We start from the raw sequence: 25,000 nt of genomic DNA on the forward strand, positions 1-25,000 counted from the left end.
ACGGCCTGCAGCAGCACCGGGAATAAAAGTATTCAACCGGCACCCACGCTGAGCAAAGGATGCTGCGAGCAATGCACGTGTGCCTCATGTATTTTTCAGTGTTTCTTAAATGTTTTAGTGTTTGATTGGTGCTTCCTTGCGCCTCCACTTCATGCATCCCATCACACCTTGGCTGCACTAACTTGTGTGCAAGATTTATTTATTTATTACCACTTTTTTACCTTTGATATATATTATTTGATTCTGATAAAGTATTGTTTAAATTAAGACAGACAGACATAAACACTCCACACGAGCGTGCGTGCATACTAACACACCCGCGTCCCCTTCCACCTTTTTTTCTTCCTTTCAATAAATATTAATAAGTATTAAACATTACTTATGTAAAGAGAAAATCACACAATCATTTTTCAAGAAGAAGAAAATGAAATTATATATATATATATATATATATATATATATATATATATATATATATATATATATATATATATATATATATATATATATATATATATATTTATTTATTTATTTATTTATTTATTTATTTATTTATACAGTATATTTGACTATCACCGAACATTATTCAAATAAAAAATAAACAGATAGCACAGACAAGCACATCCACACCAGCGGGTGCACACACACACACACACACACACACACACACACACACACACACACACACACACACACACACACACACACACACAGGCAGGCACTGGCAGGCATGGGTGTCGGATGGACGTCTATTCCCCAATGAATGTTGATACGCGTGGCGGGGGTCGCGGCGCGGGGCGCGGGGGGCAGCCAGACGCACAGGGTCTGCCTGGTGTTAGTCACATTAGCGAAAACAAATTAAATCCTCACACGGTTGTCTCCTGGAGGCGCCGCCGAAGGAGTGGCTGAAGGAGGGGTGGGACAAGCGGGGTCAGGCGGTGAGTTCGTGAGGTGAGGGTGCGGGGCGAGACTCTGACCTCCGCGCCTCTCTTCTTGCCTGCGCCGGCCCAGCCTTGCCTTCTTTGTAGCGCTTTTCAGACACCGATTTTTTTGTTTTTTTATATCATTATTATTATTTCGTTATTTTATTGTTATTATTTTTACTGTCATTATCATCATTATCATCATTGTTGTTGTTGTTGTTGTTGTTATTGTTGTGATTATTATTATTAGTAGTATCATCATCATCATCATCATCATCATCATCATCATCATCATCATCATCATCATCATCATCATCATCATCACCACCACCACCACCACCACCACCACCACCACCAGTAAAGTACCTCTTATGTTTAAAATTTGCCTCTCTCTCTCTCTCTCTCTCTCTCTCTCTCTCTCTCTCTCTCTCTCTCTCTCTCTCTCTCTCTCTCTCTCTCTCTCTCTCTCTCTCTCTCTCTCTCTCTCTCTCTCTCTCTCCACACACACACACACACACACACACACACACACACACACACACACACACACACACACACACACACACACACACACACACACACACACGTTTCCTAACCATTTGGACCGCGACAGCATGAACGTCGTCGCTAGTGGACGATGGCGGAGGCTGTCGGAGCCTGGCGAAGGAGAGGGAAAAGGAGGAATGCAGGAGGAAGAGGAGGAGGAGGAGGAGGAGGAGGAGTAGGAGGAGGTCGCCTGCAGTGTACACGCAGCTAGAGGGAAGGTTAAGCTGGGTCATGTGCGACAAGGTGAGGGGACGGGGAGCCAGGGGTAGCAGGGGCGCGGCGGGGGTTTTGTTGTGCTGCCGGTGAGGGATGAGTTTATTGTGCCTCTAGGGGCGGCGACCCGGGGAACGCTGAGGGATGGAGCCATTTTTCGAGGGTCGCAGGGCCATCCGTGGACATATAGGATGCTAATGCGACCCTCGCTCCCTCTCTGTCCACTCATGCCTCATCTGAATGTGGCGTGTCCCGTGTGACGATCGTGAGCCCCTTGCCGCGCCGCCCACAGCTGAGCTGCCGCGAGAGTTTTCCCGCAGGAGTGTGTGTGTGTGTGTGTGTTGTATATAATGTTCTAAATTGTTCCCTGCTTGTCAATGAAGCGGTGGGCAGAAGACGAGTTGTACAAGGAGTGTAGCCTCAAGCACAACCACCACGCGGCCTCGGCAGCTGCGGGTGTGGACATCCAGGTGTAGGCTGTCGGCCGCAGTAAGCGCTACGGCCTGGTGCCCCTGGTGGCCTGAGCTGAGGGCGTAAGGGCACGCCAGTAATGTCCAAACTTTAAACTGAAATATTGGTGTTATTATTTAGCGTGAAGCCCCGTGTGAGGCGCCCCGTGGGGACACTACCAGACTCCTACGCTGTCCCTCCCTGCTGCCGCATAGTAATGTGCCGCAGCAGCAGCAGCAGCTGCTGCGGCCTCTGTCCCACCCCCACTTCCATCAGTTGCCGGTAGGCCTAAGGTTTACTGTCACAAGCCTCCCCGGAGCGAGGGACGCCCCCGATGAGCTGCAGATATCCAGACCGCTGCGGTCCCCCTGTGTCCTCAAGCACTGCGCTGTGAGCCCCTGCCTCGCTGAGGGAGTGAGAGAGAGGCTGTGCTGGCGCGACGTCGGGTTGTTAGTTGTTCGTAACCGCCGTGGCTGCTCTTTTTGTGTGTTTTCTTCCTCGTGTGCGTGATTCAGCCGACGTGGCGGTGCGGATGTCGCGTCGTGAGCCTCGTTAAGGTCACTGCCAGCGGCCCCCGCCCTCACGCCTCCCGCCTCCAGGATAGCTTGGCTCGCTGCATTTCCAGTGGTGGCGCTGCACACTTGTGTTCCCACGCAGTGTTCTGCCGTGAGGGAGCACTGTTGTGATGCTGCTCACTTTCCACTCAGCCGCGCTGCTACATGCTTCTTGGAAGCCTGCTTTGTTGTATTGTGTGTCTTGGGGAACAGAGTGAGAGGTACAATGTGGGTGGTGCAGGAGAGCCGGTGGGAAGGAACGGACTGGCTAAAAAAAAATATAGGAGAGGTCGGGAGCGGAGGATGGGGTAGAGAATCAAGAGGCGGGGACGGTCCTGGGCCACCAGCAGGAGCATTGCCGCCTCTTGGACAGTGTCGGGGTCCTGGTGGAGGTGCCCACCGCTGGCGGTCATAAAGTTAGAACGGTGGTGTACCTGGCGCGCGGGAGACGGGAAGCCACGGGGTGCGACGGGGCGGGGCGGGACGGGGCGGGGCGGCGTGCATGCCAAGCAGCAGTATCAGTGCACCATCCTCCAGATACCATCCCCGATTGGATAATAAAATCATGGGAGGCCGGAGCCGCTTGGGCAGCCGGTCAGTATGTAGATAATGGCGGTGATATAGCGAGACGACACGGGGGGCCACGTGGCCCCGCCGCGCCGTCCTCCCGGTGCTTGGAGACACAACTCCCCCCGATGCTGCTGCTGAGGCGCGCCTGGTGATTACTGGCAGGGCAGCAGAGGGCGTGGGTGTTCACTGTGCAGTCCGCATGTTGTGGTGTTGGTCACGGTGTGAGTCAAAGCCCACGGCCCGATGGTGTTGTTTAGTGGTGGCGACGAGGCGTGCAGCGCGGCGTGCCCCAAGAGGGGAGAAAGGAAGCGGTCCACGGCAGGGGCTCGGCCAGGGAGCTGCGTCACCTGCCGGGCCCTGATCGCCTTTATCGCCTCGCCTCTGTCTCTCCGCGTCCCTATAATGTTTACCTTCAGCACTTGTTGTCTTGAACACCGCTCTACCCACGAGTCACGCGGCCACCACTTAGCGTCACTTGGACCTCGACGGGAGACGACGAGGCGGAGGCCATGACTAGCGCTGCTCACTGACGCTGTAATCTCAGGTTACCTCCACGAGGAGCGTTTCTCCAACGATCACGAGAAGGATTTCGTCCTCCTGTTAAACCTTGAATGTTACCTTTTTTTCTTTCTTTACTCTCTTGAAGCAAGTAATTGTCATGCATTATGAGACATTATTCCAGTGTACGTACATGTATTTGTTCTCTTTCCGTGAACCTGAAGGTAACCTCTCACTTTTTATTTCATTTCAGTACGAAATGTTTTAATGAATTGAATTCTGAAACGTGCGTCTAATACACACTTTTTCTGTTACAGGTGAGTGGCCTTGTGAGACGGCCGGATGCTGGGCCGACAGGTGAGAGTGTCTTCGGGGAGGCGATCAACGCGGGGCCGATGCAGGTGGGGCGGGGCGGAGCGGGCCTTGTTGACGCCTCGGGCCTTTATTTTTTGAAGTTGCAAAGGTCATAAAGAACACACACACACACACACACACACACACACACACACACACACACACACACACACACACACACACACACACACACACACACACACACACACACACACACACACACACACACACACACACACACACACACACACACACACACACACACACACACACACACACACACACACACACACACACACACACACATATTCAATCGTGCATTCTCGCCCTCACCTTAACACCCATACTACTTACTTTCACATCCTTCATCATAATATCATCCTTCCAACTCACTCCTTCACCCCAACTTTATTCTTTAATTCACTCCCTCACCCCATCACCCTATAACACACTCCCTCACCCCTGTAACACCCCTTCACCTCATTCCCCCCACTGTAACGTCATCCCTGCTGCTTCTCTCCTGACCCCATCTAACATCTGTCGACATCAGCGCCTGTTTAGACACTCGGCAGGGGAGGAAGAGCTGTCTGTTTACCTGCGGCAGCCTCACCCCTTCTGCAGTAGCCTCACGTCTCTCCCTGCCCTCCCCCTCGAGACCCGGAAGGTGGTGGAATCATGTTACAGCGCCCGTCTTAAATAATAAACAAATCCCCCTGAAGGAGAATATTTATAAAACTCATAATATAAAGCCTCACACAGGTAGCCAAGAAGGGAGAGAGAGAGAGAGAGAGAGAGAGAGAGAGAGAGAGAGAGAGAGAGAGAGAGAGAGAGAGAGAGAGAGATTGGAATCTTTAGTATATCGTTGATTAGGGAAAAGGTTTCAGGCAGGTGAGAAAGGTAAGGAAGGCGAAGGAGAGAAGAGGAGAGAAGGTAAAGAGTGGAAGAAATAAGAGTGGCAGTGAGATGATGAAGAAGAGGTGAGATGGGGACGAGAGGACGCCAGACCGAGTCAGAGAGGGAAGAGAGGAAAGGGAAGGGAAGGAGCCCAGGTGAGGGGAGGAAAGGTGAGCGCCCCTCCCCTCGCTGTGTTGATGGGGAGGCAGCGTAAACTGGCGGGGGCGGCGCGTCGGTGGTAAATATTATCATACACTGATCTCACCCCTTGCATGCATCACCCCAGCCAAACCCTCGCAGCCCGCCCATGGCACTCCACGCCTACACCCCACACGCCCACACTGCTCCCTAATTCCTTAATACGCCTTTCTCCTCCTCTTTCAACGCCTCTTCATCTTCCTGTGCTACTTTCCTCTGGTGGCAAGGATCGCTCGTACAACAATGCACACAACCTCACTATGAACACGCAAAAAGTCACCTGCTATTCCTGTTTCTATGCTGCTTCTCGTGACTTTCATCCTCCCGCCCTCATCACCAGCCATTCTCCTCCTCCCCTCCTCTCACTGGATCTCCCCGTCCCCCCTCCCATCCCCACACGCGGCGAGGGATACTGCGCTGAACCTCGCCTTATCAGAGTACCGAGGGAGTGCGTCAGGTGTGTTATGAGGAGACAGGTGTGGGAGTTGACAGGTGCGCCTCCTTCACCTGTTGCCTCTGTAGATCGCCGCCGCTCGTTCTCCTCCTCATCCTCTTCATCCTCCAGCTCTCATCCCTCTAGCTCTCATTCCTCTTCTCACGTCCTCAGCATCACCATACCACCCCTGCCTCTCTGTCCTGCTCCCAGCCTCACCCATCTGCCTCTTGTCCTCTTTGTCCTCAATGTCCTCCACCCCTGCCGCCCCCTGACAAGCAGATGTTGCCTCGCGTACATTCCCACAGGTAGAGATGCGTATGTGTCGCCTCAGTGTTGCCTCACGTCACCCCAGGCGTGTTTCTCAGCCACTTACAAGTCTTTCTTCTTTTTATAAGTCTTGCACGAAAATTACCTTTTATTTTATTTTTTTTATTCCCATTGATACGAAGACAAGTCATGGTGTGCTCATATTGTTAATAACTCGTTTGGTATTAATACATTTTTTTTTCAGACCTCGAATTTAATAACATGATTGACTATTACCGTTAAGACCACCGTCACTGCAAGCACCACCACCACCACCACCACCACCACCGCTAAGTTCACATTTCTTGTAACTCTAAAACGAAAATAAACAATCCATCACTCATATTTTTCGCGGAAACCCACCACGTCTAGAAATATGCGTTTCTTTTCATGTTTTCTTATACTTTTGGTGTCGCCTTTGATAATTGAAGGTTCGCTCCACCTGCCTCACCCCATCAAGCACAGGTATAAACGTTTCCCGCACGTTTTTGCTTCACTCCCAGCCGTCAACGTTTAGTGCCGCCGACAGTCAAGTGAGAGGCATGATTTATTTTAACTCTCCCCGTCATCGCTTGGCGCTTGGGTGTGGTTTATGAGAGAGAGAGAGAGAGAGAGAGAGAGAGAGAGAGAGAGAGAGAGAGAGAGAGAGAGAGAGAGAGAGAGAGAGAGAGAGAGAGAGAGAGAGAGAGAGAGAGAGAGAGAGAGAGAGAGAGAGAGAGAGAGAGAGAGAGAGAGAGAGAGAGAGAGAGAGAGAGAGAGAGAGAGAGAGATGTCTGTGGCGTAATGCGGGGCTTCAAAGGTTATCTGATAATTTCTTTCTCTTCACTCTCCCTCGTTGTTGTTGTTGTTTTTCTGTTCCTTGTGGAATATTTGTCTGTTTTATCATCTTAATGAGGATGATGATAATAATAGTGAAGATAATCATGATACGATCACCACCACTATCTCCTCCTCCTCCTCCTTCTCTTCCTCCTCCTCCGCCACGCATCAGTGGAGCTCCCAGTCAGCGCAAAAGTGCTGAGGTTATATCCTCGATGACAAGTCACTCCTCCTCCTCCTCCTCCTCCTCCTCCTCCTCCTCTCTCCTCGCTCCGCTGCACTTCCTCCCCATAATCTTCCCCCCATATGCACCTCTTCCCTCATCCTTCAAACTTGTTAATGGATAAAAAAAAATATGTGCGCCTCCAATCCCTCTTTCCTCCCCAGTATATTTCCCTCTCGTACCTTCCTCCCTTGCAAATCCTTCCTCCTTCCTCCCTTCCCTCCCTCCCTCCTTCCCTCCCTTACTGCCACCTCTCCATTAATTCCCTCCCATCAGCTGCACCTGCGTTCCTGCCTCTCCCTCCGCCCTCCCTCTCTCCTCTCTCGCTCTCTCCCTCCCGGCCTCCGTCAGCTGATCCTTCTCACGTATATCATTGTCATGCCCCGCCCTTGCCTCCACTAAGTCTTAATCTGTTATTTTATTGCTCTAAGGGCACGATCAGGTAAATGTGGACCATGATTAAACTGTCAAGGTGTGTGTGTGTGTGTGTGTGTGTGTGTGTGTGTGTGTGTGTGTGTGTGTGTGTGTGTGTGTGTGTGTGTGTGTGTGTGTGTGTGTGTGTGTGTGTGTGTGTACTACTACTACTACTACTACTACTACTACTACTACTACTACTACTACTACTACTACTACTACTACTACTACTACTACTTCTTCTTCTTTGTTTCATTTATTATTTTCAAAGTTATTGTATGTTTTTTTCTTTTTTTTCTTTTTTTTTTTTTTTTTTTTTAGAACTCAGCAAATCTTTCCTTATCTCCACTTTAGGTGCACACACGTCAGAATGTTCAGTATATATTCTACTGCGTATATCTGTCTTGTGCTCTCTCTCTCTCTCTCTCTCTCTCTCTCTCTCTCTCTCTCTCTCTCTCTCTCTCTCTCTCTCTCTCTCTCTCTCTCTCTCTCTCTCTCTCTCTCTCTCTTCATTCCATTTATTATTCCTTTACTTTCATCCTCTCTGTTATTTCTTCGTTGCATTTCGTTCTTTCGTCTCTTCTTTATCTTTGCTCCTCATCTCTCACTCTCATCCTCGCTACACTCGCATTTCGATCATCACATCCTTTTTCTCTTTATTTATTGCATTTCCCCTCATTATCATCCTTCTACTGCCTTGACATCTTTATTATTAGCATTTTTATCTTTACCATCATCACTAACCTCCAACTCCGTGTGTGTGTGTGTGTGTGTGTGTGTGTGTGTGTGTGTGTGTGTGTGTGTGTGTGTATTTAAGTGTGTCTATGTGTGAGTGTGTTTCATTGTATTCACTCGCCGTGTCTGGCTGTTCACCAAGTCTTTCTTTTTATATTCGTGACTTAACCACCATCGGCTTCCTGCCCCACCGAGGAGACGCTGCACGCCTTTCTTACTTATTACGGGGAAGCGTCTAGGGAGGAGCAGGAGGAGGAGGAGGTGGTGATGGTGGTGGATAGGATTGGGGAGGTGGAAGGACGTAGTAAGGCGAGGTGGAGCAAGGCAGGTGGATTTTTTTTTTTTTTTGTGTTATTCCGAGTTCATGTGGAGGAGATGGAGGATGCGTGGATGGTAAAAAGTGAATGGTATCATAATTTTTAGCTTAGAGACGTAATGCATGGGTGGAAAAGTAAGATTTGTGGAGGATGCGCGCGGTGAAGTACTATTATTCCAAGCCCTTTAAAGAAAATTGCTGCAGATGATTATACAATTGGTGGGAGATACAAAGGTAAAAGGGAGAGAAAAAAAAGACGCCATTCCCAACCTCGTAAAGTGTTGCAAAGGGAGACACAGCGAATCAATTGAAGAACAGAGGAAGGGAAACCTGATTTTATTGCCATGAAAAACTAAATTAGCCTTAAAAGTTTTGCAGACGTTCAGCTCGGCAAGTGTGTGTGTGTATGTGTGTGTGTGTGTGTGTGTGTGTGTGTGTGTGTGTGTGTGTGTGTGTGTGTGTGTGTGTGTGTGTGTGTGTGTGTGTGTGTGTGTGTGTGTGTGTGTGTGTGTGTGTTGGGCCCACCTGGTGATGTGATCGATTTCAGATGACGTGACAAGCTGACGTTGATGTTATCGTTGTTGTTTTTTGTTACACACGCAGAGAGAGAGAGAGAGAGAGAGAGAGAGAGAGAGAGAGAGAGAGAGAGAGAGAGAGAGAGAGAGAGAGAGAGAGAGAGAGAGAAATAAAAGCCTAGTTGGAGAGGCGTGTAGACATTATGTGGCTTTGGCAGGGATGAGTGACCTTGACTTGCCTTGCTTGTTTTGTTTCTCTTCCTTTTCCCTCCCTTTTCTTCCCTCCTTTCGATCTACCCTCCCTCCTTTCTCTCGTTTCTTGTCTCCCGCCCTCCTTTTCCTCCTCGTTTCCTTCCTGTCCTCTCATTTCGTTTCTCCTCGTGATCGTCTCCAGGTGCAAATAAATACTAGGAGAGATGACAGACGGAGATAACGAGAGAGAGAGAGAGAGAGAGAGAGAGAGAGAGAGAGAGAGAGAGAGAGAGAGAGAGAGAGAGAGAGAGAGAGAGAGAGATAATTATGATGACGGTGATGTTTGTGTTGGTGGCGCTGGTGGTCTAGACAAACACACATAAAAAAGGTTTATTTAGTTACTCAATAGATGTCTCTTTGGTATAATTCTCGGTTTTATGCCTTGCTCCGCTTCCTTTATCTTTTGTTTTGTTGATTATTTTTTTTTGTTCATGATTTCATTTCTTGTGTGTTTGTGTGTGTGTGTGTGTGTGTGTGTGTGTGTGTGTGTGTGTGTGTGTGTGTGTGTGTGTGTGTGTGTGTGTGTGTGTGTGTGTGTGTGTGTGTGTGTGTGAACTCTCTCTCTCTCTCTCTCTCTCTCTCTCTCTCTCTCTCTCTCTCTCTCTCTCTCTCTCTCTCTCTCTCTCTCTCTCTCTCTCTCTCTCTGTCTACATATTTATCTATCTTTCTATAAGCATCTATTTATCTATCTCTTTATGCAGCCATGTATGCAGTATGTAGGTATGTATGCATGTATGCACTAAGGCGTATCCATGTATTTATGTATATCTATCTTGTGTTTATCTTTGCATCTCTATCAGTCCATCATGTATATGTGGTCATTTGGTGAGGTGAGGTGAGGTCAGACGGTCTCGGGTCGGACAGTCACCGGGTCACGTCATCGCCGCCAAACAGCCGCGTCTCACATGACCTGAATCCCGCGGTGGTCGTGAAGGGAGATTATTTTATTCCCTCTGTTATTAGATCTTGATTTGACTGTGTGTGTGTTGACCCTTCGTGACCACCGTGACACCGCGGCGGCCAGGGGGGAGCAGGAGGAGGAGGAGGAGAAGGAGGAGGAGGAGGAATCGTGCTTAACCTGTCTCCTTTCCCTCCTCTTCCTCCTCCTCTTCCTCATGCACCTGTTTCCTGCCATTCCATATCTCCTATTATGCTCATTTTCTTCCTTTGGTATGATTAAATGCTTCTTCTTCTTCTTCTTCTTCTTCTTCTTCTTCTTCTTCTTCTTCTTCTTCTTCTTCTTCTTCTTCTTCTTCTTCTTCTTCTTCTTTTCTTTTTCATTTCATTTCTTTGGTCTTTTCTTTTTAATTTTCTTCACCTTCTCCTTTTCCTGCTTCATCGTCTTCTTCTTCTTCTTCTTCTTCTTCTTCTTCTTCTTCTTCTTCTTCTTCTTCTTCTTCTTCTTCTTCTTCTTCTTCTTCTTCTTCTTCTTCTTCTTCTTCTTTCCTCTGTTTTTTCTTATTTTCTTCAGTCAGCGTCACGTGTCTTGGCATTCCTCTCCTCCTTATCTTGCTATATTTGTAATTTCCCCTTTTTCTTGTTATTTTCTCAATTATTTACAATCTTACAGTGGATTTTTCCCTCAATTTCTTTCTCATATCTTTTCGTTATTTCTCCCCTTCTCCCAATTCATCGACCGCCTCTCTTTCTCCTCGTTTTCTTTGATATTACTGTTATTTTCTCTTTTACTCAGTCCTTTTCGTCGTTGTTCACTTTGCCATGGTAGACTTTTCTCATGTTTGTCTTTCCATTAACTCAATTTCCTCCTCTTTTTCTTTCTTTCTCTCCTATTCATCTTCACAATTTTTTTCATTTTCTTATTTTCTTTTCTATTATGCTATGGTGGATTCTTCTGTTTCTCTCTCTTTTCATTTATATCCTCCTCCTCCTCCTCCTTCCCCTTTGACCTAAGGTAACGCAACATAACAAAGATTGGCCTGACCTGGTTCTTCCTCCGTCTGGACGTCCTTCTTACCCCTCGTTATGACCTCCCAGGGAAGGAGAGAGCGGAGGATAACAGAATAACGCCAGCAGGTGGATGGGTAAGAGGAGGAGGAGAAGGAGGAGGAGGGAAGATTTTCATTTTTCATTTTGTATCTCTTGCTTTTTTTTTTTTTTTTTTGCACATTTTCTTCTTCATCGTCGTCTTCCTTTTGTTTTTATCATATTTCCTGTTATTATTCATACAATTGTTCAGATTTCTCACCTATATCAGCGCTTCCTTTTCTTGGTCTTCCTCTACCTCCTCTTCCTCCTCGTCGTCGCTTTCTTCCACATCATCTTCCTCCTCGTCGTCGCTTTCTTCCACATCATCGTCCTCCTCGTCGTCGCCTTCGCCTCCCCCGTCGTCCTCGTCCCTCACAGATCGCATCGCACATTAGCGGCGCGCACATGTTCCATTCAGAGGGGCAAGGCAGCCATCGTCTGTTTTAGCGTCCTTTTCATGGCCGCCTCAGTAACCAGTGTCCGGCTGTGGGCTGAGGTGGGGAATTAACATAACCTGTACACTCGACAAAGGCCGGCAAGAGGTGGCTAAGTCTGAACAATGGGAGAGGCCCCGGGGGTTACAATGGCCCGAGATAGCTGGTGTTTCTCCGTCAGGAAGGTTGTGTTCTTCTCCTGCTTCGCCTCTTGTTTCTGCTGCTGGTGCTCCTCCTCCTCCTCCTCCTCCTCCTCCTCCTCCTCCTCCTCCTCCTCCTCCTCCTCCTCCTCCTCCTCCTCCTCCTCCATCTTATTATTCTGATTCTCCTCTCTATTCTTGCTTCTGTCTCCTTTTTCTCTGTTCTCTTTCTTCTGCTCCTGGTCTTCTTGTTCTTCGTGTCTGCTTATCTTTTGCTTCCTGTTTTTCTTGTCTTCCTTTCATCTCTCTCTCTCTCTCTCTCTCTCTCTCTCTCTCTCTCTCTCTCTCTCTCTCTCTCTCTCTCTCTCTCTCTCTCTCTCTCTCTCTCTCTCTCTCTCTCTTCTTGTTTTCCTGTCTTTTTTTTTTCTGTACGATTCTCCATTCCTAAATCACAGCTTTTTCTCAGCGACAACCTTGAAAGTTCTCGAAAAAAAAAATCCTCTAACTCCCTTTCTCGTAACCGCAGAGGAAGCAAAACAAACACGCCCTCAATCTTTCCCTGACTCCGTGGAAATAATGAGGAGTTAAAGGGAATATGTTAATTTAATTCGTCTTCCACTTCGGTGCCGCCTCACAAGGGGCTCTCAGTTCATCCTGTGAGGGAGGTTATCCGTAGAAGCTGCGTCCTGACCTGTAGCGGCGGCGGTAACCCAGCATTCTACAAATTGACTATTCTTATGCTAAGGTGAGGTGGGGCGGAGTGGGAGGATCCTGGGGGTAAGGGAGGCACAGCGAGGAGTGGTGCGTAGAGGGGAGGGCCAAGGTGGGGGATGACTGAGGGGGTGGGAGGGTAAGAGAGGTAGGAGAGACATTAGAGGAGAGGTGGGGGGAGAGGGAAGAGTGGTGGGGGGTAAGCGACTTTACATCACGTTGGCATGTGTACACCAGCCAACCCCGCCCCCCATGCCCGCACTCCCGGAACACCCCCTCTTCCCCATCATTACCGCCACCCTCACTATCATTCCCATCATGACCACGAGCGCCATCACTATCGCCACCATCGCCCGCTATCCAGCCCCCATCGCATCCCTCTGTCTGCACTGCCTTCCCCCCTCCCCGCCTCCCATTCCTCCCTCATCACCATTTCAGCTACCTCGCTACCCTCCCTCGCTCCACCATATCATTAATTCCTCCACAAGCATACCGTCGTCATATTACCGGTCGCGGCTTTCATCGTCCTCACCGTCGTCGTGGTCGCGGTAGGGGTGGTCGTGAAGTCGTCCCCGCCTGGCACCTCCCTCCACTGAGTGTCGTGGGCTTGCCTGTGACGTTTGGGTGTAGCGGTGTCAACATAATATGAGGGTAGTGATCTCTCCTCTCCCTTCCCCTCTCCCTTCCCTTCTCCCTCTTCTTTACGTCATGTCGTCGTATTTAGAGCTCAATGGAAAGAGAGAGAGAGAGAGAGAGAGAGAGAGAGAGAGAGAGAGAGAGAGAGAGAGAGAGAGAGAGAGAGAGAGAGAGAGAGAGAGAGAGAGAACACATTCGATTCCATCTTCGAACAAATTCCTGCGTCTAAGTCTTATTGAAGTCCAGGAGAGAAGGAGGAGGATGGCGGTGATGGAGACTGAGGCTGATAACATAAGCAGAGAGGCAGGTGAGGGAAAGGGGTGAGGGAGGGGGAGAGGGAGGAGAGACCCAGGTGTCCAGGGTCGGGGGGCGGAGTCGGGGGCGTGAGGGCGGCGATGGGCGGCGGAGATAGCAGGCGGGACACGGGAGGGGCAGTGCCGTACGCTGTAACAAATCATGTTTTATGGGGTGTGCGAGGCCGCTGCCAATGCTACCTGAGCCGCCTGTCCCTTATCGGCCGGCGGAGTGCTGGGGCGGGACGGGGGATTAGCCGCAGCCTCGGCCCTTTGTCTTAAAGAGCCCTCGAGCCTTTCCCACAGATCTCGGACCACTGACGGAGGCGCTGCAGAAGAGACTAACATTAGGCTGACATTGTGAGGCACGAATGGGCTGGCTTAACGTTAATTGCTCCCAACACCCTGAAGGAGGCGCCGGGGAAGAGACCCAGGCTCATTTAGGGATATGAATGGCTCTCATTTAACGCTAATTTTCTATCATATCACGTGCTGTGTGTGCATTGATGGGACGCTGCAGAGAGAGAGAGAGAGAGAGAGAGAGAGAGAGAGAGAGAGAGAGAGAGAGAGAGAGAGAGAGAGAGAGAGAGAGTCTCCGATACACAGCTTCATCATTCTTACCATTAAGTACTCCATCACTCCCCGTCCACTTATCCATTACTCCTTTCAGTGGAGAAAACTAAGCTTAACTAATCCATCTCCTTTTCCTGCTCCACCTTTCCTGGTTCTAATCACCTCATCTCTTACTCCCCTCACCCCTTCACCCCTTCACCCCTTCACCCCTGACTCACGTCCCTTCCCGGCACAGCGGCGGGCGGCGGGGAGACGAAGTGCTCCCCTATACCAATTATTTAGGGCCCAACTCAGCCCACACGTGCAGACAGACGGTAAATGTCAGGTTAGGAGGGACAGGAAGGCGCGGCATGGACGTGCGGCGTGTAAGCGAACTGAGCGGGGGATGAAAGTTTAGATTAAGTTAGCGTAGAGTTGAAGGTGTCGGCGCCAAGACACAGGCCGCGTGACTGGTGTTTTCCCGGGCCGTGTGCCTATTGTTTCTTCCAGCACTTGGCACCGACCTGACATTCATCGCGTGGTTATATGATCCCTTCTGCGATTAGCTTTTTCCGTTTCCTTCTCTTTTTTAATACGTTTGCGTGTAGCTCCGTCTGTGAGAGAGAGAGAGAGAGAGAGAGAGAGAGAGAGAGAGAGAGAGAGAGAGAGAGAGAGAGAGAGAGAGAGAGAGAGAAGGGGAATATCGCACGTCACGAAAGAAAGGTATTTGGCGTTTACTGGCATGTGAGTCACGTGATAGATACACACATGTGCGCGCGCCCACAGACACGGCGGGGAAGATGAATGAGTAAAAGGAATGTGTGTGTGTGTGTGTGTGTGTGTGTGTGTGTGTGTGTGTGTAGCTACGGAATCCAAAGGGACAAAACAAAATACCAAATATCACACAATTCACCCCCACCACCACCACCACCACCACCACCACCACCAGTATCACATCAGTAGCAGCAACAATTACCACCACCACTACTACACTGAGCACCATCTCAGTCAGTGCATCACCAGCCAACCATTTCAACCAGCGTGTGTTTAAACAGTGGCTTAAATTACTGGGGCGGGATGCGGGACGGGGCGAGGCGGGCGAGGCAAGCGAGGCGGGCTCTCAGACATGACGGAGGAAAACGAACATCAACTCCGCTCCAAAGACATGAATTAAACCCGAGTAACAAGCACAGTGGGCATCCGGTGCGCTTGTGAGTAATGTAGCGAAGCGTGCAAGATGAGAAGGGGGTGGGGAATGCGTGAGCTGCAGTAGGAGGAGGAGGAGGAGGAGGAGGAGGAGGAGGAGGAGGAGGAGGAGGAGATGAGTAGGAGGAACAGCAGCATCAGCCGGCGTTTGTGGCTGTGGAAATGAAAGTTGAGCAGTAAGAAATGAGGAGACATTAGCGATGAAGGATAAGTAGAGGAATGGAAAAGGAGAACGTTGTGATTATGGAGTATAAGTGGAGGAGGATGAAACGAGGAGGAGGAGGAGAAGGAGGAGCAATTGATTATGATGATGGAGAATAAGTGGAGTAAGAAAGGAAGTGAAGAAAGGGAGAGGAGGAAAAAGGAGGGAGTGATGGTGGTGGTGGTGGTGTTTATGATAGTGGAGAATGAATGGCGCAAGACACGAGGAGGAGAGAAGGAGAAAGAAGAGGAGGAGGAGGAGGAATTGATTATGATGGTGGAGAATATATGGATGAAGTAAGAAAGAGGAAGACGAGGAGACGGGGAAAAAAAGAGAAAGCAGACGAGGTGGGAGATGGAATGATAGCAAATAGAAACGGGGGAAAGAGAAGGAAGAGAAGAAAGCAGGAAAAAAAAATATACGAGGGACAGGAGGGAGGGAATGGAGGGAGAGAGAGAGAGAGAGAGAGAGAGAGAGAGAGAGAGAGAGAGAGAGAGAGGTGTGGGGCGGTAAAGGGAGGAAGAGAAGAGAGTAGGAAAAAATAAACGAGGGACAGGAGGGAGGGAATGGAGAGAGAAGAGAAAGGTACGAGGAGGAAGAGCCAGGAAGGGACGGGAGGCTAAGGTAAATCAGACAAGCAGGTGAAGTCGTAAAGCCGCAGTGGAGACAAATGACAGGGAAAGGTGAACAGTGAACACGATGACACACACACAGCGAACCTCCGACAGACTAATTGTGACGCAGAAAAAAACAGGAAGGCTACTTTAGGGACCTTTTGTGTGTGGCAGATTACTATGAAGTGGCTGGCCCCTCCCTCTCCCTTGCCTCTCTCCCTCCATCTCCCCCGGCCTCTCCCCGCCAGATAAAGGTGTGGGTAATGGGCCAGTTTCGACCTTTTGTAAGGCTATCGCGTGACCACTGTGGGATGTTTGTGGCAGCTGAAAATCAATTCCGTCAAAGGGAAAAGATTATCACTCGACTTGTTTGTGTATACCAATGATAAAAAATAATGAGAATATTGATAATAGTAACGATAACAATGGAGGTGTTGAAAACGGAAGTAATTTGTCTTTTTTAATCCTTCTCTTTTGTGTGTGTGTGTGTGTGTGTGTGTGTGTGTGTGTGTGTGTGTGTGTGTGTGTGTGTGTGTGTGTGTGTGTGTGTGTGTGTGTGTGTTATGGATGGGGAGGGGTAGGGTTACAGCGCCGAACAGGTAGCATCAACACGACTCCCCTTTACTGCCCTAATGAGGCTGACTTCACCTGTTTGTGGGAACCGACACCTGAAGTTACTCGGATCCCCTTTTGGGCGTCTGATGGCTATTTCGTGGGAAGGAGCGAGAGAGAGAGAGAGAGAGAGAGAGAGAGAGAGAGAGAGAGAGAGAGAGAGAGAGAGAGAGAGAGAGAGAGAGAGAGAATTACATAAACACAGGCCGCATAAATTTGGCTATCCATATGAGGTCATGCATCTCGCTATGTAATTGTGTGTGTGTGTGTGTGTGTGTGTGTGTGTGTGTGTGTGTGTGTGTGTGTGTGTGTGTGTGTGTGTGTGTGTGTGTGTGTGTATACGCGTGCATGTACACATTAATGAGAGAGAGAGAGAGAGAGAGAGAGAGAGAGAGAGAGAGAGAGAGAGAGAGAGAGAGAGAGAGAGAGAGAGAGAGAGAGAGATAGGGGGAGGGGGGCGGGGAGAAACTCATGAGCCCTACATTCTCATCCCTCACGCTGCTGGGCTTATCGCTGCTAATATTGTAAGTGTGAGTTTATGGCGAGCTGGTTGGGTGGCTGCAGCCTTCCTCCTCTTCATATTTGGCCTGATGGAGCGATCCCCGCGGCGCGCCTCCCCCATGCCCGGCCCCGGCACTTCGTATTCATGCGAGGCGGAGTCCTGTTGTTGGGAATGGGCAGCAGAAGGCGAAGCAGGTGGAGACAGGCCGTGTAGGGTGCGCCGGACATGAGAACGTGGAGGCTGTGATGGGAAGTGGCGCCAGGAGGCCTTGAGGTGGCACGGAGGCAGTGACGGAGTGACGCTCCCGTGCAGGTGGTCAGTGTGTGGCAGGTGGTGGCGGGCTGGCCTCGTTCCCAGGGAAGGGCGTGGTCTGGCGTGAGGTCAGGGGTGAGGCGGGTTATAATGTGTCCAATCATGGTCGGCGGAGAACAACTCTTTCACCAATGAGCGCAGCGTGACTTGTTGATTTGCCACGGGCGGGTCACACTTGGCGAGGGATGGGGTCAGCCGGGGGAGTGGCCAGCCAATCACAGCGCGAGTCTGTCTCTCGTGACCTATTGCCTTTATCTATTTCCTCATAAACCAACAAGCAGCGCGTCTCTCTCTCTCTCTCTCTCTCTCTCTCTCTCTCTCTCTCTCTCTCTCTCTCTCTCTCTCTCTCTCTCTCTGTCCTTCCTTTCACTTCCTTTCTCTTTTTTTCTTCCTGTGTTCACATTTTTTGGTCTTGCGATTTTTTAAATTTATCAGTCTTATCCGTTATTGTATTTATTGCCTCTCTCTCTCTCTCTCTCTCTCTCTCTCTCTCTCTCTCTCTCTCTCTCTCTCTCTCTCTCTCTCTCTCTCTCTCTCTCTCTCTCTCTCTCTCTTTCGTTTCGCCATTTTCTTTTTAAAATGTACATGCGTGGGTGGACGATGAGGTGAAGAGGAAGAGTTGGAAGGAGGGGAGGGGGAGGAGGGAAGGGAAGGGAAGGGAAGGGGAGGGGAGGGGAGGGAAGGGAAGGGAAGACAGAGTTGTACAAGGAGAGAAGGGAATGAAGGACACGAGACATAATGGAAGAGAAAGGGAAATGAAGAAGGAAGGAGAATTTAAAACAGTTGAAGGCGAAAGAAAAAAAAATAAGGAAAAAAATGTTGAGGAATTGTTTCTTGTTTGTATAATAATGAAACATCACCACCACCACCACCACCACCATCACTATCATCATCATCATCATCATCTTCACCATCATCATCATCATCATCATCATCATTATCTTCATCATCATCTTACAAGGGAAAACGAACACAAAGTATAATGCAATACGGGAACCAACAGCCTATATATATATATATATATATATATATATATATATATATATATATATATATATATATATATATATATATATATATATATATATATATATATATATATATATAATTTAAAAAATGGACAAAAAAAAGGACAAAAGGCGTTCACAATAAAGAAAAAGAGAAAGGAGGTGAAGGGAAGGACAAACTGACAGAGAGAGAGAGAGAGAGAGAGAGAGAGAGAGAGAGAGAGAGAGAGAGAGAGAGAGAGAGAGAGAGAGAGAGAGAGAGTAGGGGGCGTGGGATGTGTGCATTAGCATTAAAAGGGAAAAGAAGCAGCAGCAGCAGCAGCAACCAACGCCTTCTTTGGACACCCAGCTGGCCTGAGGGTGACGTGAAAGTGAGAGAGAGAGAGAGAGAGAGAGAGAGAGAGAGAGAGAGAGAGAGAGAGAGAGAGAGAGAGAGAGAGAGAGAGAGAGAGAGAATAAAGATACCTCATAATGTTTGATGGGGCCAGCGTCCCTCGACAAGCTCCTCATAAGGCGGAAAACACCATTACATCGTCAAGGGCGAGATAATGAGTCGTGAGGGACCAAACGACTCTCACAGCCATTATTCTTTTTATTTTTTTCCAACCGCACGAACTCCTCTTCACAGACACACACACACGCACACACACACACAGGACAGGTGGGTTGCAGGTGAGCGTCTCCGTGTATAAATTCAGGTGACGCCGCCACTCACCTGACGAAGGGGCGGGCAGGTGTGTCTCCTCACCTGGCGTGTGGCGGCTAGCACAGGTGGGCGAGAGGCGGCGCGGGTAGATGTGTAGGCAGGTAGGTATTGTGATCCGTACATTGATAGGGGATGATAGGTGAATACGTAGCAGGGGAATGGACACGTATTTGGTAGGTAAGTGGATGGGCAAATGTGTAAGTGTTGGGATGTTTAGATGGAGAGATGGATAGATATAAGAATAAGATAGGCAGGTGAGTAAATAGATAGGTAAATAAACAGATAGATAGATAAACAGACATAGACAGACAAACAGACAAAAAATATAGATAGATAGATAGATATAAATATAGATATATATATAGATAGATGGACTTACACACACACACACACACACACACACACACACACACACACACACACACACACACACACACACACACACACACACACACACACACACACAGGCTTGAGAACTTTAGCAGCGGAGAAATGTCGTCACGCGCCTCGCCTCGCCCCTCAGTATTCCAGTGGCGGCGGCGCCTCGACTCTCGCATGCAGGTGGGCGTGGCGGCGATTTTTAGAACATTTGAATTGAATGAACTGAAGGCGATGTGGAGTAGATACAGAGAGAGAGAGAGAGAGAGAGAGAGAGAGAGAGAGAGAGAGAGAGAGAGAGAGAGAGAGAGAGAGAGAGAGAGAGAGAGAGAGAGAGAGAGGCAAACAGACAGACATAAATATATACATAGACAAGCAGGCAAACACGTACATAGATAAACAAGCAATCAGGCAGACAAATGAACACTTAAAACAACCAACAATGAAAGAAAAGAAGAAAACACAAAAAATCGATAAGACTGAAGGAAAAACGAGACGCAAGACGTAAAACACCTGTACAAATTATCTGGCGGAGAAAGACAACCTGATGAATAATTCAGCATGACAGAAAGAGAGGAAGTAAAAAGCAACGTATTCAGTAGACACGTATGTGAGAATGAGAATGAAGGAAGCACAGGAAGGTGTGGGAAGGAGAGAGAGAGAGAGAGAGAGAGAGAGAGAGAGAGAGAGAGAGAGAGAGAGAGAGAGAGAGAGAGAGAGAGAGAGAGAGAGAGAGAGAGAGAGAGAGAGAGAGAAGAAGAAGGACGCTGTTACGAGATGGTATGCAAGGATTTTTTTCTTTGCCTCTTTTTGCTAGCTGAATGCATCCTTAATCGGGGCCTGACCAAGGGAGGAGCATCTTAGGGTGTTAGTCCAGATGTAGTCCGCGCCTTAAGTCTTCTTAGGGAGAGAGAGAGAGAGAGAGAGAGAGAGAGAGAGAGAGAGAGAGAGAGAGAGAGAGAGAGAGAGAGAGAGAGAGAGAGAGAGAGAGAGAGAGAGACACACACACACACACACACACACACACACACACACACACACACACACACACACACACACACACACACACACACACACACACACACACACACACACACACACACACTACCGCAGAAAGTCAAACAGAGACAACAAACAGGAAAGGACTGATCCCCTTTCACAGATCTCAATGCTGCACGAACTCAATTTAACTAATCTGAAGGGTAAACAAAAACACGTCCATCAACACAGCGGCCGGACAAAAGCAAGATAAAATAGATGAGGAAACTTACCAAAAGAACACTGTATACATATTGGCTTGCTTGAAGTAGGAGTAATAGTAGTAGTAGTAGTAGTAGTAGGGATGGTATATTGTATTACTTTTCTTGACTTGAGGGTTTTCTAAGTGTTACTGTCTTGTTTCCCCCACGTGCTGATGTGAAGGTGTGCTAACGTGGCGTGGCAGCGGCGTGGAGACATCTTAGTGAAGCCTCGTGCTGGGAAAGGCTGAGAAATGTTAGGGCACCGTGTTCCTTAGTTGCCTACACAGCTCACAGCCTTCCCCTCCTCCTGCTCTCCATCCCTGGCTGCTCCTTCCCTCTTTAGTCTCTTCCCCCTCACACCCTCCACGCTACCCTCACCTCCTCTCTCACCCCTCCCCTTCCACTCCCTTCTTTCCTTTTGCCACTTGCACTGTGTCTCCTCCACGTATCTCTGCTCCACGCTCTCACATCACGTCTTTCTTCCATATCACTCTCATTACCAATCTCCTGCTTCCCTCACTCTCTCTCACATTTCCACTTTCCGTCACTCTAATCCGCATCCTCACACACACACACACACACACACACACACACACACACACACACACACACACACACACACACACACACACACACACACACACACACACACACACACACACACACACACACACACACACACACGACTCTTGGGCCCTCTTAATCCCTCGTCTTGTTCTGTTTCTTTCTTTTGCACTAGCCGTGGCGCCGCTCCCCTCCACCACCATCACCACCACTATCACAGGGAGGGGAGAGGCAGGGGGAGAAGAAAGGAAGGGAGAGAGGGAGGGAGGGAAGCTCTCATTATGCTATTGTTTTCCTTTCTTTAACCTAATTCCGACGCCGTGGTGTGTGTGTGTGCGTGTGTGTGTGTGTCAGTGAGTGAGGGAAGGAAGGGGATGCCGAGTCGACATGGCGGCGATCGTGCAGAAAACGGCGTGAGAAGCAAGACGAAGTGAGGTGAAGGGAGGCGGGACGGGGCGAGGGTGGTCACTCAGCCTGGCCGCCGCTCACTGCTGACGGGGCAGGAGCAGCACGCCGTGACGGACGTGCCCGTGCCTTCTGCAGACATGGGGTCACCTCGGGTTACGTCTTGGCTGTAGGAGGAAGAGAGAGGGAGAGGGAGAGGAGGGAGGGTGTGGTTAGACAGTAGGCGTGAGACGAGGGAATGGTGTGTGTGTGTGTGTGTGTGTGTGTGTGTGTGTGTGTGTGTGTGTGTTTAAACAGTATTTATGCTGTAAAAAGTGCCACGATTAGCAATTCAAAGAAGAAAATAAAACTATATATTTACTTGCAGTGTCATCTGACTGTATAAATTGTGAGAACGTATTTATTTACACTGGGAAGCGAGGAGGGAGGGGGACACGGCTGAGTGGAGGGAAGGAGACCACTGGAGAGAATGAGAGACGAGGGGAGGAAAAAAATCACCCGTGAGGAGAGGAGGAGAGGCCACTGAGGAGAAAAGGAGATCAGTGGAGAGGAAGAAAGACGAAAGTAAAGACGAGGCGAAAAAAAGAAAGGAATGGAGAAGCGAGAGAGAGAGAGAGAGAGAGAGAGAGAGAGAGAGAGAGAGAGAGAGAGAGAGAGAGAGAGAGAGAGAGAGAGAGAGAGAGAGAGAGAGAGAGAGAAACCTAAAACGAATAACTATGAGAACCAAAAAGTAGCAAAGAAGAGAGACAAAAAAAAAATGTAAATAAAACAAAAAAAAATCAATAAGAAGACAAACAAAAGATAATAAAAAAAAAAAAAAAAGACACGAATACTAGTGACAGAAAGTGAAGGAGAGACAAGGTGCAGCAATAGAAGCAGGACCAGTGGCCATCAGCAGGTCTGGTTTGGTCTCCCGCACCCCCTGCTGTCGGGCCTTGCGTCACACACACACACACACACACACACACACACACACAAGTTTTCAGACGCATGATCGCTTCTCGGCCTCGTTCCCTCATCAGTCAAGCGCCATAATTTCTCCACAGCTCTCCATTATCACATTTCTCCCACGCTCAAACATGAACTGCTGTGGTGCTGCTGTGGTGGTGGTGGTGGTGGTGGTTCTGGAGGGATGTGTGGTGAAGGTGCTGTGATGTACGGATCGTGTGGTGGCTTTATATAGTGACAGGTTTGGTGTTGTGGGTGTATTGGCAGAAATGGGTGTTTGGGTGATGGGGTGAGAGTGAGGTGAGAGGATGGGGAGTGATGTGTGAGTCGTGAGTAACTTGGCCACCGTGAGACAACACTCCCTCACGCCTCACCTCCTGCCCTTCCGTTATCTCCTCCTCCTCCTCCTCCTCCTCCTCCTCCTCCTCCTCCTCCTCCTCCTCCTCCCCCCTACGTTACATTACACACACTTCTCTCTTTTATCCATATGTGTTTTCATGATACATATTTCTGAGATGACCAATGTGTGTGTGTGTGTGTGTGTGTGTGTGTAAGTGAGGCGCGAGAACAAGAGTAATAGCCCCGTCGCCGCCAGCCCGCAGCGCTTCACTGGCCCTTAAATCTTCACTAACGAATGAATTATAATTTTATACCGATGAATAATCTTGACGTGGAGGGGCAGAAGAAGGATGCTGGCGATGGACGGTGAAGGAGCGCGGGTGGAAGGTGGAGGAGGGCAGGTGAAGAAATGAGGAGAGATGGTGGTGAACAAGGATGGAGAAAGAGAGAGAGAGAGAGAGAGAGAGAGAGAGAGAGAGAGAGAGAGAGAGAGAGAGAGAGAGAGTAATATGAACGTGAAACTTAAATAGATTGAGTAAGAGAATGTGCGATTAAGAGGAAGACAAAAAGAAAACAATTAATGCCAGAGAGAAAAAGGAAAAAAAGTGCCAAAGTCCTGAAATATTTACCTTTTAATTTGAGGAAGGAAAATGTGCGACTCGTTAAATAGAGGGGAAAAAAAAGAACGAAAGAGTGACGTGTTTAACTTGCGTGTATTTCAGCAGCGTAAGTAAAGGCAAGTGAAAGAATGTTGTGAGAAAATGAAAGTATTGTGTGAGCAGCAGCGCCGAGGGAACACTGAAGAAAGGGGATCTTTTTTTGAGGGGACACCTTCACATATTTACATTTTCTTTTCTTTTCTTTTTTTTCTTCCTTTCTTTTTTGTCCCGTCGTCGTAAAATAAATGTTCGAGCTATTTTTTTATTTTTTTTATTTTTTTATCCTTGTCACGTGACTGTCTTTGGTTTTACGTATGTGGGACACCTCTCCCTCTCTCTCTCTCTCTCTCTCTCTCTCTCTCTCTCTCTCTCTCTCTCTCTCTCTCTCTCTCTCTCTCTCTCTCTCTCTCTCTCTCTCTCTCTCTCTCTCTCTCTCTCTCTCTCTCTCTCTACCTGCGGACATCATCACTCAGTCTCCTCCTATCGCCACATTCCTCTGTCCTGTTCCTCCTTCCGGACATCATGACATCATTCCTCAGCATCTTCCCCCGCCTCCTGGTTCCTCCTTCAGGCAACGTCCATCAGTCTCTCCTGGTGGCCGTCAGTTACTTTACCTTCCTTGTGGATAAGTTTCTTCATCTTCCTGTTTCATCCTCTCTTCATTCCTCTGAAAGTCATTCCTCTTAGTCTTCTCTTTGACCCAGATATTCAAGTTTTTCACTCTGTTTCCTCCTCTTCTTTCTTCCTTTCCTTTCCTTTCCTTTCCTTTCCTTTCCTTTCCTTTCCTTTCCTTTCCTTTCTTCCTTCCCTTTCTCCTTCCTTTTCTCCCTTCTGACGTCATTACCATCTTCTCACCTCACCTCCCAGCTTCCTTAAATGCATCCTCGTTCTCTCTCCCTCCCTCCCTCCCTTCCTCCTTTCCCTTTCTCCCCCGGGACATCATCCTTCAATCTCTCTCTCTCTCCCTCCCTCCCTCCGTCCCTCCCTTCGCCACTATAGCTTCTCCAACACGCAGATTCACCGATAATACAAGCCCTGCAATTCCTTCGTCCACTCACAATGGCGCTGAGCTGAAGATCATATCCCATAGTGTGTGTGTGTGTGTGTGTGTGTGTGTGTGTGTGTGTGTGTGTGTGTGTGTGTGTGTGTGTGTGTGTGTGTGTGGCCTTTCCGTGATGCAAGGGCCTCTTTATTTCACGCTCCCACAGAAGGAGGAGGTAGGGGAGGAGGGGAAAGGAAAGAAAGAAATAATTATATCTAGGATGAAGGTGAGAAATGGGAGATTGAGAATAAGCAGCAGGAGGAGGAGGAGGAGGAGGAGGAGGAGGCGAAGGAGG

At 48.8% G+C, this 25,000-nt stretch overlaps 2 protein-coding genes across 4 annotated transcripts in view; both read left to right on the forward strand.

Annotated features, from left to right (window-relative positions):
• LOC135112795 (protein jagged-1-like) overlaps positions 1 to 7,629 on the forward strand; it is a 135,969-nt gene extending 128,340 nt beyond the window's left edge. The window contains exon 4 of one of the 2 annotated variants that reach the window (XM_064027614.1): positions 4,072 to 7,629. In XM_064027614.1, the coding sequence (XP_063883684.1) occupies positions 4,072 to 4,224 (153 nt within the window). In that variant the 3' untranslated portion in view covers positions 4,225 to 7,629. The remainder of the gene's footprint in view (positions 1 to 4,071) is intronic. The other variant, XM_064027613.1, reaches the window with a different exon arrangement.
• LOC135112792 (protein jagged-2-like) overlaps positions 1 to 25,000 on the forward strand; it is a 96,119-nt gene that overhangs the window by 7,759 nt on the left and 63,360 nt on the right. The window lies entirely within an intron of this gene.

Source organism: Scylla paramamosain, chromosome 24, assembly GCF_035594125.1.
Source record: "Scylla paramamosain isolate STU-SP2022 chromosome 24, ASM3559412v1, whole genome shotgun sequence".
Taxonomy (NCBI): Eukaryota; Metazoa; Arthropoda; class Malacostraca; order Decapoda; family Portunidae; genus Scylla; species Scylla paramamosain.